The sequence below is a fragment of the Solanum pennellii genome, chromosome 6 (assembly GCF_001406875.1).
Source record: "Solanum pennellii chromosome 6, SPENNV200".
NCBI lineage: Eukaryota > Viridiplantae > Streptophyta > Magnoliopsida > Solanales > Solanaceae > Solanum > Solanum pennellii.
The window spans coordinates 37,089,630-37,103,206 of NC_028642.1; the positions used below are offsets into that span (position 1 = coordinate 37,089,630).

The following is a 13,577-nucleotide window of genomic DNA, read 5'->3' on the forward strand; positions in this document are numbered from 1 at the left end:
CGAATATGAAAATTTCGTCTCGAATTTTCAATTTTTTTTTTATCGAAGAAATTACAATTCAAGTAATTCGATTTTGGATAATCCTTTTGGATATTTTGATTTTTGACTTTTGAGCCTATAATATAGGTGATACTAGACAATCTTAATTCACACAATAGTTTGTTCTAGAATGTATAACTTTCTACTGTTAATAATATGATAAGAATTGTGGTCTACCATAGGGATATTAATCTATTGAACATTTGGTAATTTTTTTATTAGACTTATTTGCATTGGACACCTGATATGTGTAATGCTGAATAAAAAGCACAAAAAATTGAACTGTAATACTAAATTTGATTCCAATCCGAAATCCATAAAACAAAAAAATAAAAATAATCTGAAGTCTCTGTCTCCTAACGTATATATCAATCATCATATATTACTGAAAAGGAACACATTAACCAAAACATCCAAAAAAGATGAACAAATTAAAGGGATTATTCCATCTACAATTATCAATATAGCATATACCAAGCTTGACATATTACTCTTTTTGTTTCATTTTCTATAATATAATTTAACTAAACATAGAATTTAAAAAATAAAGAGCGGCTTTTGGAAATTGTTGTTCAAGACATGTATAAATATTTATGTTGTTAAATATTGTCTCATTAAGAATAAATTAAGTAATTCTTTTAAAAAGGAAAAATGCACAAATATTACAAAAATTAGAAAAGTAAGTGTCATTTTGGAATATAACTCCATTTGTCCTACTTTATTTGGCCCTACCAGAGTTTCGAAATTCAAACTTTTAAACTTAATTCCTAATTGAAATATAGAAACCTTAAGTTTTTGTTTTGTTTTTAAATAATCTTTATATACTCCCTCCTTAACTTTTATTGTCACTTATTCCTAAAATAAATTTTAATTTTTTACTTGTCACTTTTGACATATAAAGATAAGACAATTTTTTTTTTAATATTTTACCCTAAAACATTAAACACTACTCCAAACCATTTTCTAACACCTAAAACTAAACATCATTGGATAGGTACAGTGCGGTAATACCTATATAAACAATTGTTTTCTTAGTGAATGCGTCAAGTCAAACAGTGACAAGTAAAAATGAATAGAAAAAATATCTAAAAACTAAGAAAACGTATGATATAATTTACAATAATTAATAACTTAAAATATTTAAAATATGTAAATGAGATTGACTCTCGAAATTCCAACTACATCACTAAAATTGGGAAGGAGAGAGGGAGGGAGCAAGTAAGATAGAATAACAAAGGGACAAATTAGGAAGTAGTGAGGCTTGAGGGTGAGGGAAAATGAACTTTCTTGGAAATAATAAAAGCTTTGAGCTAATAATATTCCACAGGCTGAAACCCTCCTCTTTCCTATATATAAGCAATATTCAAACTTTGTGAACTATATGTATGACCCTTAATTGGTGAAAGCATTTACTATATAGTTATGGGAGAAGTAGTGTTCCAGCTGCAACATGGCAAAAACACGGGTTATGTTAAGAAGGGTGCTTGGTCTCCTCAAGAAGACAAAAAATTGATTGATTATATCGCGAAATATCGTATTTGGAACTGGAGCCAGATGCCCAAATTTGCAGGTACCCCTACATATTTTACTAGCATCTGATCATAATTTATCTTAAAAGAAACATAAAGTCTTCATCCTTGCTTTTTTTTGTTGCTTTCTTATTGCTTTTAGGGTTTCAGCAAGTAATGTACATATAGAATAGGGCAGAGCTAGCTTGTAGTTAGGGGTTCATCTGAACCCTTTCGATGGAAACTTATATTATATATACATGACTAAATTTATTTTCTTATGTATATTATAGATGTTGAACCCCTTTTGGCTAGTTAACTAGGTGTTCAATTCTTAAGATTTTGAACCTATGAATGAAAATCATAGCTTCGTCACTGATATTGAGACTACTTCTTAGGCTCATATATATATATATATATATATATATATATATATATATATATAAATTTGTTGTTATGGCAATATGGATGGTGTAGGGCTATCAAGAACTGGAAAGAGTTGTAGACTGAGATGGATCAACTATTTGAGGCCTGATATAAAGAGAGGGCCATTTAGCCTTGAAGAAACTCAAACAATCATCAAAATGTATCAATCACTTGGAAACAGGTGACGATTAATTACCTTTCAATTTTTATCATCGAAGATGTGATTAAGTAAATAAAAGTGTATTCTCTCTACTAACTTATTATTAGGTTATATGAAGTCATAAAATCTAACCTTTTCAGTTTATACATGCTAATTAGCTATGAATTCATGACCAACTTTAGCCAAAAGTCTATATATATTTATAAGTAAATAAAAGTGTATTATCATTCATGACAACTCAAAGTAAACAACTACATATAATTATTTGCTGACACTATTTTGTTGTTATGTAATTTGTTGAAGGTGGTCAGCTATAGCTAAAGAATTGCCTGGAAGAACAGATAACGAAATCAAGAATTTCTACCATACCCATTTAAAGAAGCACGTTGGGACAAAAGTTGAAGTGAAACCTAAATCAAGGAAGAAAGCTAAACAAATAGAGATGAGTACTCAAAAGAAGCCTTTGATAACTACTAATTGTCCAAATATTCAATCATTTGATTTCACCAACTCCTCCTCCTCCTCTAGCTACATCATATTTGATGAAAATTATGATTTCTTGGAAACATATAATCAAGAGAATGATGTTACTTCAATTGTCAATCAAGTTGATGACGAAAACATAGTTATATTGGAGAGTAATCCAGAGAGTATTAGTACATCAAGTGTTGATTTGTACATACAAGATTTCATGGATGTGAGCATTGATTCATCTAATGTTGATTTCTGGTTGGAGCTATATATGGCGGCAGACAATCTGAACACCTAGAAGCTGAATCTACTTGAGAAAATTCAGTTACAATTTTATGTATGCCTTTTCGTGTCCATTATTGTGTGTTAAGTTTATGTAACATAAATCTATAACTATATATGCACTGTGTATATACTTGCAATAACACCCTTCGCTGGAAAATTGTGTGGTATACAATTTAGGTTTAATATTATTAGCTATTATGAGTGTATATTTAATTTTGCACACGATTCACCAAATTTTTGGCTCCATCTCCAATTTCAGTTAAATGATTAACAATGATTGCTTCGCGATTAAGGGCAAAAAACCTACTCAAATTTCCAAATACATGATAGAGAGAAAACATTGATCAAGGGAGAATATTTTGAAACACTGATAAAGTTTCCTTGTGCAAGATTGTTTAGGTAACAATTTTTTGTTAATTTAATCGATTCAATCCACCTTAAACATCACATACAAACTTAATTGTGATTAAGTTTCCTTATGCAAGATTGTTTAGGTAACAATTTTTTGTTAATTTAATCAACTCAATCCACCTTAAACATCACATACAAACTTAATTGTACAGCCAGAGATGGAGCCAAGATTAGAAGTTTGAGCGCTCTAAATTTTAGGACGGTTTAAACCCAAAACACACTAAATGAAATACATTTCCACCGCCCCTTCCCTACCACTAAATTGTCAATTAATTTTGTTATGGGGTTCACAAGTTTCTTGTATAAACATAGGGTCTACAGAAAAGCTAATGGGTTCAAGAATTCCCACCTAGCTCCAACCCTAATCATACCTTTTCCGATATAAATAACACAATAATCCACGGGTAGGCTAAATAATAAAACACTTCCTATTATGAAGCAATTGTTTTTTTTTTCATAAGGTTGAATATATATTATATATTTACATACTTGTAAGTTGTAATTAAGAAAAAAAAATATCATTGTTAAAGAATGACAAAAGTCCCACATCGGTGGTTAATGAGATGGGTGGACTCCTTATAAGGCTTGGGCAATCCTCCTCCCTTTGAGCTAGCTTTTGGGGTGTGAGTTAGGCCTAAGACCTAATTTCACATGGTATCAGAGCAGGGCCCGTCTCACCCGATGTTGGGTCCCTCCAAAATCAAAATTGCTCAGGCACCAAATGCTAAGCACTGGGCGTGAGGTGGGATGTTAAAGAATGACAAAAGTCCCACATCGGTTGTTAATGAGATGGGTGGACTCCTTATAAGGCTTGGACAATCCTCCTCACTTTGAGCTACCTTTTGGGGTGTTAGTTAGATCTAAGACCTAATTTCACATGGTATCAAAGCACTGGGCGTGGTCCCACATCAGTGGTTAATGAGATCAGTGATCAGTGGTTAATGAGATGAGTGGACTCCTTATAAGGCTTAGGCAGTCATCCTCCCTTTGAACTAGCTTTTGGAGCCTAAGTTAAACCTAAGACCTAATTTCTACATGGTTTAAGAGCAGCGCCCGTTTCACACGATGTTGGGACCCCCAAAATAAAAAATGCTCACACACTATAAGGAGTCCAACCATCTCATTAACCACCGATGTGGGACTTTTGTCATTCTTTAACACCCCACCTCACGCCCTGTGCTTAGCATTTGGTGAGTGGGCGATTTTAATTTTGGGGGGTTCCAACCGGTGAGACGGGCCCTGCTCTGATATCATGTGAAATTAGGTCTTAAACCTAACTCACAACCCAAAAGCTAGCTCAAAGGGAAGAGGATTGCCCAAGCCTTATAAGGAGTCCATCCATCTTATTAACCACCAATGTGGACTTTTGTCATTCTTTAACAATCATGTCATTTCCATCAACCACTTTAGAGGAAATTAATGGTTGAATATAATGTTTTACTAGTGAGAGTTTTTTTTTTAAAAAAAAACATGTATCTTATTATTGGATGATGATATTGATGGTCAAAATTAACCTAGTAAGTTGAGTATGAAATGAAAAAGAAGAAGAGAATGTTCAGAAGTAGCTCGTGCTTGATATTTTGACCACAAAAACAACAATTAAAATGATTAGGGAGACCAACTGTTAGAAAAATAACTCAAAATTGAAACAGTAATCTTAGGTTGTTTAGTATTTGTTATTTAATATTTATTTAATTTTTCCTAATTTATGTTGGAATAGATTTGTTAATATTTAGTTTGGTTTTTTATTATTATAAATAAAAATATTATTAGTTATTATTTTCATTTTCAACATTATATATAAAGGTGAGATTCAAGAATTTTTTAAGTTTACTAATAAAATATTTTAGTTGAGCAACTTGTCACTCGAGCAAATTAAGCGTATAGGCAAAGAAACATCATTTGTTATCGTCATACCCATAAAACTAAAAGAAGAAAACGATATTTCCTTGCCAAGTTGTAATAAAATCATATTTGTCACATGGGGCTGCTCAAGTAGGACTTACAAGAAAATGACAAACAAAAATTTATATTCTCTTTATCTCAATTTATACAAATATTTGCACAAAAAAATCATTTTTTTTATATGTCCTTTGGTCTTTTTGATGTGAAATCTACATATTAGTGTCGTTTTTGTTTTTGTTTTTTTTTTTAAAAAAATGAGAAAAATTATGTGAAGATTTTATTGAGTTGGCACAAATTTTAATTATCATCTTATTTCTTTTATGTGATTATAAATCATCCTATTTGAAAATGAAAAATTGATTAATAAAATAGTCAACAAGACACTAGTCTATCACTCATTTCAAGAGTATACTTACCAAGAGACGTGTTTTCTTAAGATAAACACATTAAAATGTAAAGATTAAAGAGTATTACTTTCGCTTGTTTATTTTATACATATTACTTATGAAAAATATTAAAGAAAATAATTTAAAGTCTATAATTATCCTTCTGATTATTTTTCGACAAACTCATAAAAAAAGTAAGAATTTCATTAAATAAAGGATGAATATGATAAAAGTTTCAATAATTTTCGTTGACTTTGAACAGTTCACTTATTTTGAACTATGAAAAAAATCTCAACAATTTACGTGATGCGGACTAAAATACTATATATCAAACATGAAACATCGATGAGATAAAAACACGGAACACACAAATAAGCAAATACAAATTGAAAGACCTAAAAGTTTGGAAATTCAACCAGAATAAAGAAAGGGATATGTTGCTAGCTCAACCATAATTATTGTTTTAATAAATAATTTTTATAATAAAATAACGACTAATTCAGTACGAAAGGGAAGGTACGTTGAACAAGACCTCAATCATTTTGTTATTTAAAATTAAAGATTTAATGTTCAAATTGCTAATTAATCCACCATCGTGCTTGTACATTGACATACTCACAATGACCATTTATAGTATAAAGAAAAATTTAATCCGAATGTGAAGTGAATAATGATAAAAAATAAAATAAATGTAGATAGTGATATAAGAAGCTTGATTTTGACCCTTCATTGTGGAATATAACCAACATTTATCCTCACATATTACAAATGTAAACTCTTAGAACAATGGGAAATATATTTGTGTGATCATATATTGATGTTGTAATATCATAAATCCTTGGCCTTTTTTTTTTTATCAAAACCATTACCAATTGGCTGTGAGTCGTCATTGAGCTAAGTAATTAGGTTTGATCCCTACCATGTCCATTAATCCAAAAAGTGCATAAAATTGGAGGGAAACATGAACCTTAAACATTTCACATCCGATTAATATGAAAGAAATTAAAATTTAAAACCTTAGAATTCCTCAAGCATGTGAATGAAACTTTAAAAGGTCAAAGTATAATTGAATAGAAAAATAAAATAACATAGGTCATTATTGTGTATATCCTCAAAGTGTTCTTTTCAATTGTCTTGGCCTTTTCGATGTCCATGTTAAGTTCATTTCTCATCTCTTTCCACTACATATGTTTTAACCCTTTATGTTTAATGTATGGTCTAAACCTAATTAGTTGAATATGAATGAGAAAAAAAGAGTACCGAATTAAGTTTTATTAAGATTACCTAGGATTAAAAAAGGAAGAACAAATAGATAAAACAAATATTATTAGTGTGAGAAAGTATTAAATATTTCGACTCATGTATACAAGTTTGACATCAGAATTTCTTTCTTTAAACCAACTTGTCAATTCAGAAATGGAATCCAATTTGTTTTCATTAATTTATCATAACTTGACATCCTTAATTAAGTCCAACCTCGTACGATAAATCCTAATCCCACTTAAGGTTAATATTTCGAATTCATTAGGAATGATCTTAAAGTAGTTACATGTTAAAACTATGACACAATTAATTTATGAACGTGTTTTTTACTTGGTTTTAGTAGATATTTTTGTTCTTAACTTTGAATGTACATGAGTAAATATTTAAGCTTATGTGAATTGAACAAGTAACACATACATATGTGGCTAAAGAAAGGTGATTTTTGGAATTAAGGCTAAAAAAGTGAGTAATGAATCCACTTAAGCTGTCCCATTAGAAGAACTTTGAACAAAATTATACACGTCCTATTTAATTGTAGAGTATGTTTGGTAGGAAAGGGAAATATTTTTCTAGAATTGGGACCCGACCTCAATCCTAACACTTGAATCAGGATATGATCTCAATGAACGATCCGGGATCCAACCATGAAATTGGACGTATGGCTTGAACTCGACTTTTGGTTCGAGACTGACATTCAAATTGGGATCTAATCCTGACCCCGACCTCGACATCCAAATTTGGACACAATCTTGGCAATCATTCCAAGTTATGAGATTGACACTTGACCGGAGACCAGGGACCTGATCTCGACTTCCAGCCCAAGGGCCAACATTAAAATTGGGACCCGATCCGATGGGATAATTTGGACACAACCTTGAGAACTGATCCAGGATTTGAACCCAACACCCTATTTGAGATCTGACCCCGACTTCCGACTCGAAACTCGACATTTAAACTGGATCCGATCCTGACCCAAACATTGACATGTTACCTTGATGACTGATCAGGGACTCGATCCCAAAATTTGATCTGGAACTCGGTCCTAACACCCTGTTCGAGACCCAACTTCCAAATCGAATTCCAACCCCGAAATCTGATCTCTACCTTTGATGCGGTACCCAAACCCAACATTTTGCTTTGGATCGGACCTCGACTCTAGACTTGAAATGAGCCTCCTACACCCAACTCAAAACCCCACCCTGAAACCTGACTTAGAGAACCGACCCCAACATCCGATCCAAAATCCAACCTCACTTGGGATCCGACCCCAACCCTGATCCGAGACTGAGACCCGTAACCTGAGAGTTGAGTCTCGAATTGTGGTCACGAGAGTTGGGTTCCTAATCGATAACCATGCGTTGAATTCTAGATTAGTATCGGAAATTGGTCCCAAGACTTGAGTTAAAGTGGAAAGTTGAGGTGTGAGGTTGGATTTGGAAAAGAGTTCATAAAAAATGCTTTCCTTATTTTTGGAGGTAAGTCATTTTCCATTTAAGCCTATTTGGATTGACTTATTAAGTACTTTTAAACAACTTTTGGAGTGTTTGAGTAAATTTTTAAAAATGCTTATAAGCATTTGATATTAAAATAAATTTTAAAAATAAGCCAAAGGAAGAAACAATCCAAACAGGCTATTAATTTGGATAACATTTTTCAAAACATTAAGCCAACCAAACATGAAAAATTTGAAAATTTCCTCCGTACCAAACTCACTATATCCCAGCAACTTTGAATGAAATGGCTAATATAAATACATCAGTTTCAGTTACCTAACTATGAGGATCAACTGAAAATATATAGTAGAGCTAGCTTCCTGAAATTAGTTTAATTTGCTTCAAACTATTGGAACAATATTACTATCCCAAGCATGACTTTTTCAATCATGTCATTGAATGTGCAGTATTAACATAATAGACACTTTCAGTTTGGAAATTATATTACTACTGCACCACCACAATCACTACCACGGATTTTTATTGCGATGGATCTGTACCATGCATTCATTTCCTAAATCATAATGAAAATAACAATCCCCCGACAGAGGGATGCAACAGAGTTGTTCTCGTACAGTAGAGCGACTCCCACTCTACAACAACTAGAAAGGGTACACATGCATTCATAAGTCTATATCTATATATATCTTCCATTCAATTTGCAGCACATACTTTACAGTGTAGCAATAATATGAGAAGCCGCATAACAGTGAAGAATTATTTAACAACTGCTTTCAAATGTACCATAAAATGACTAGGTTTATCCAGCAAACAAAGAGTATATGTATGTTGTGCCACGACTACGCCTCCCAACCTCTTAACATTGTAGCACGTGCAACACGATTCACTCCCAATGTGAAAGCACCCATACGAAGATTGCAATTGTGTGTCTTACACATGTTCTTTAGGTTATGGAAGGCATTCGTCATGTACTTCTCAAGCTCCATGTTAACCTTCTCCTCATTCCACATAAAACCTTGAATATTCTGCACATGAGACACGATATTAACAACTCATCAATTGCATTGCACGTCCAATCCCGAGACAAAAAATAACGACAACCATTTTGGAAGCAGTGGAAAAGAAATTGACTCCAAAAAGATCACCTAGATACTTAAAATATCTAATCTAATACCGGGCTTGATTTAAGTTGCCCGATAATTTATTACCAATATTGTCACATCATTGAAAGCTGACGCCCATTAACTTCCTTATCTTGAGCAAATCGTGTTAAGCTAGATAAACCCAATGCAATAAAAGAATATATGGTTATCGAATATTACCTGAACCCACTCAAAATAGCTGACAGTAACACCTCCAGCATTGGCATATATGTCGGGAAGTATAACAACTCCTTTCTTGCACAAGATCTGCTTAAGGCAGATATCTTTCATCAAAATATGGTAATACTCGTAGTGAAATGACTAGAAAACCTGAAAGAGTGGTACAGTACCTCATCAGCTTCGGGATCAGTAGGATGATTTGCTGCTTCTATTATGAACTTGGCCTTGATATGCTCAGCATTTTCTCTTCAGTGCAGAAACAGAATGCACAATGATAAAATTAGATGTATGTCGGTGTATCACAAGTTCACATAGATGTTTCAGCAGTATAAATAGAATAAAGAAGAAATTGAAATGCTACTACGAGTCTTTGTAATGTGACCAGCTACTTTTCATTTATCGATCCCTTAGTATAGACGCAAACAATTTGGCAAGAATTAAGCAGCGTAATTTCAAAAGTAAAATAAGGTTGTAAACCTGTTCAAAACTCCTCCCAAAGCACAAGGTATGAGAACATCACACTCATGTGTAAGCAATTCGTCTGAATTCATCGAGTCTCCACCACTAAAACCAGTCAGTGTCCCTGTTGCTTCTTTGTAATTCATCAAAGCGGCTATATCAAGCCCGTTAGGATTCTTGACTGCTCCAGTTATGTCACTCACTGCAATCACCTTCCCGCCTTTCTCATGAATAAGCTTTGCTGCCCAAGCTCCCACATTTCCAAATCCCTAAGAAATACAAATATTCGAGCAGTAACGTACATAGACAATCAGGAATACAATGGAAATTGAACAAGAATGAAATTTTACCTGAATGACAAAAGTCAAGTCCTTAATATTCTTTCCATATTCAGCAAGTAAAGCACCTGTTGCATAAACTACACCACGGCCAGTAGCAGCGTCCCTACCCAATGATCCCCCAAGATCCTAAGACAACGAATAAAATAGGATACTTCAAATTACAGAACGTATGTATGAATTGTAAGATGTAAGTATCAGATAGGACTATGTTGCAAAATACGTCTTACAATAGGTTTTCCAGTCACAATTGCAGGTGAGTGCCCATGGAACTTTGAATACTCATCCAACATCCACGCCATGGTCTGTTTGTACAAAGTATTGATAAGCCTATTTGCTTGCATTTATATGTTCTAAAAATGTTTGAGATATATAATGATCGATATTACTAACCTGGGAATTAGTGCCCATATCAGGCGCAGGGACATCAGTATTAATTCCAATAAGATCATGAATTTTCTGAGTGAAAACACGTGTAAGGCGCTCCAACTCACTAATGCTTAAATCTTTCGGGATGCACCCTATTCCACCCTTAGCTCCTCCATATGGAATATCTGCTACAGCAGTCTTCCAAGTCATTAGTTGAGCAAGGGCATTCACCTCGTCATGGTCAACCTTGCAAAATAAATTTACTAAATATCTCAGTACAAAGACCACTGATACGAAGAGAAGAACACCAAAAATACTATCTAGGAAAATTGAAAAATTATGAAATGATGATATACAAGATCAATTGAAAAGGAAAGGTTAGTGGAAAATCAAATTATGTAATGAAAGAAGACTTGCTTGGTTATGATCTAGCATATAGTTAACATAAATTAATTCCTATACAAGATCAATAGATGTTTTACCATCAATAAATGAAAGCTAAATAGAAGTTGCATACAAACCTACTCATATATATTTATCACCTGCTAAATAACAGATGCTATAAAAGCTAAAATATGAATTGAAACCTCAAAACGCTAAGTTTTCATTTAAATATCAAAGCCCAACGCTTTTCATGCTTGAAGCACCAGAAGGATTGATGATCAACACATTAATATAGATTTTCAGGGAAACCACAGATCTCTTACACTTCAATCATGTGCAGCACAACATGAGTGGTCCATCATAAGTTCTTTCAACAGACACATGCATACTTTCTTTGAACACAAGCTGCGCCCAAAGCCATTAGGCCAAGAGCAAAAGAAAGAGGTTTTGTTTAAAAGACAAATTCTAATTGGATTTGATCAGAATCTGGTATTTAATAGTATCAACCTTCAAGTGGTCCTGATCTTGCCTAATTTATACAGCACGGTAGGGGTCAAAAAAATTAAGCGAAAGGTTAGGCCTAGAGGTGCTGTAGTAGTCTAAACAAGTCGCACATAGACCCTAGTACATGTTCCTCGACAGTGACGGCACCCCCAAAGAGCAGGGTATTTCGTGATATTTCTGGTTCCAAAAAATACAAATAACAACAATATTATATATAGAGAGAGAAAATTCCCCTTGAACAGGAACCCGACTCTTAAGTTTACCACACAATCAAATAAATAAACAATCTTAACCACTATATATGTTTAACATAATTGATCATTACTTGATTACAACAAAACACCTATTCATCTTCGTATGCAAAGAAAACATTTAGCCTTGGCCATCCGAGCATCCCTCTATTCAAGTCTTATCCAACCTCAATTTTTCCAAAGTCAAAAAAATTTCAAAGTGAAAAATAAGAGTATTACCAAGTGCTAACAAGAAAACAATCCAATTATGTAAAAATCTACTCCCTTCATCTCAAGTTATTTTCTTTACCTTTTTTTTTATCTGTTTCAAAAAAATATGTCTTTCCTTATTTTTGGACAAATTTTAATCTAAACTTTCAATCTGACAAATAATTTCGGTACATTCTAGCAATTTTAGTTTAACATTAAAAAATTCAAAAAAAATTACTTGGTTAAACTCGATGTCAAATCAAAACCAGATTAAAAAGAGCAAATTGAAAAAAAACAAACCTCAGGATGGTATCTGATTCCCCCTTTCATAGGACCTCGAGCGTTATCATGTTGAACTCTGAATCCAATGTATGAAACTAAGGTTCCATCATCTTTAGGAATTGTACATTCTACCTGATCAACACATGTAATAAGACGTCGAGTGATGTATTCAAAAATAATAACAATGACAAACCTTGATTTCTCTGAAAGGTATCAAAAGACTCTTCTCAAGTTTAGAATCCAATCCAAGAATGCGACTGGCCTTGCGAAAGTTACGATTAGTTGCAGCAAGAGCATTCATAACTCTGTTTTACCCAAAAATGAAACAATTGAAACGTAAATACTACTTTTAGTTGAGGAAAGAGAGAAATATATATATAATCCCAAAGTTGACTATAAGTAGGACGTGACAATCTATAAAGTCTCCGGTTTTATATTTTGCTAATTTATGTATTATTATACTTTTTGAGTTTGGATAAATATAAAATTTATTATATATAAAATACAATGTATTTTATAATATATTATTTCGCTTAAATAATTCATTATATTAATAAATTCATTATACATAATGTTCATAGTTTCTAATTAATAATCAAATATTATTCATTGTATTTTATCCAAAACATTCATTGTATGATGGTGAGAGAATAAACTATATAAATAAAATAAGAGATTTCTTGAAATCGTATTCAAAAGTGGATTCTCATTTAAAAGGTTACAAAATCAACAATAACATATCAAATACGTGAAATATTATGTGAATACAAAAGAGATCATTCCATATATGTTCAAAAATTATTTGCAATCATGTAGACATTGAATTTTTGGATGCAATAAGAAGAGTTAGAGATAAGTTTCAATAAGATTTAAATTTTAACAAAAAAATAAAACACAATGGAATCATATATTTACTAAACTGTTTTAGATATATTTGTCATTTTAAAAAATTATTAATTTTTAATATTATATGGTCTATCGAAATGAGTGATTTCTTCCATTGGCCCAAGTTAGGCGGAAGAAAATTATTAAAATTCTACACCCTTCGTCCGTTTTTAGATATTATCTACACCCTTCGTTCATTTTTACTTGTCCATTATATTAAAATAGTTGTCAAATAATATTTGTCCGTTTAATTAACATATATATATATATATATATATATATATAT

At 32.4% G+C, this 13,577-nt stretch overlaps 2 protein-coding genes across 2 annotated transcripts; one reads left to right on the forward strand and one right to left on the reverse strand.

Moving 5' to 3' along the window:
• Positions 1 to 1,436: 1,436 nt before the first annotated feature.
• Positions 1,437 to 2,944, forward strand: LOC107022286 (transcription factor MYB14-like). Its single transcript, XM_015222941.2, has 3 exons — positions 1,437 to 1,609; positions 2,025 to 2,154; positions 2,437 to 2,944. The coding sequence occupies exons 1-3, from the start codon at positions 1,462 to 1,464 to the stop codon at positions 2,900 to 2,902; spliced, it is 744 nt and encodes a 247-aa protein (XP_015078427.1). The 5' UTR covers positions 1,437 to 1,461; the 3' UTR covers positions 2,903 to 2,944.
• Positions 2,945 to 8,969: 6,025 nt separating this feature from the next.
• Positions 8,970 to 12,760, reverse strand: LOC107022620 (glutamate dehydrogenase A-like). The gene is made up of 9 exons (XM_015223216.2): positions 12,600 to 12,760; positions 12,425 to 12,538; positions 10,821 to 11,042; positions 10,658 to 10,732; positions 10,440 to 10,556; positions 10,108 to 10,358; positions 9,801 to 9,876; positions 9,631 to 9,717; positions 8,970 to 9,333 (listed from the first exon to the last, which is right to left on the reverse strand). Exons 1-9 carry the CDS (start codon positions 12,705 to 12,707, stop codon positions 9,148 to 9,150), a joined length of 1,236 nt encoding a protein of 411 aa, XP_015078702.1. The 5' UTR covers positions 12,708 to 12,760; the 3' UTR covers positions 8,970 to 9,147.
• Between the last annotated feature and the right edge of the window lie 817 nt (positions 12,761 to 13,577).

Bases quoted from the DNA above. Each gene is read 5' to 3' on its own strand.
- LOC107022286 (XM_015222941.2), top strand. From the start codon at position 1,462: ATGGGAGAAGTAGTGTTCCAGCTGCAACATGGCAAAAACACGGGTTAT. The intron at 1,610-2,024 runs GTACCCCTACAT...TGGATGGTGTAG, and splicing joins CCAGATGCCCAAATTTGCAG to GGCTATCAAGAACTGGAAAG. The intron at 2,155-2,436 runs GTGACGATTAAT...AATTTGTTGAAG, and splicing joins TATCAATCACTTGGAAACAG to GTGGTCAGCTATAGCTAAAG.
- LOC107022620 (XM_015223216.2), bottom strand. From the start codon at position 12,707: ATGAATGCTCTTGCTGCAACTAATCGTAACTTTCGCAAGGCCAGTCGC. The intron at 10,557-10,657 runs GTAAGACGTATT...TCGTTGTCTTAG, and splicing joins TTGTGACTGGAAAACCTATT to GATCTTGGGGGATCATTGGG. The intron at 9,877-10,107 runs GTTTACAACCTT...TCTGCACTGAAG, and splicing joins TTGGGAGGAGTTTTGAACAG to AGAAAATGCTGAGCATATCA.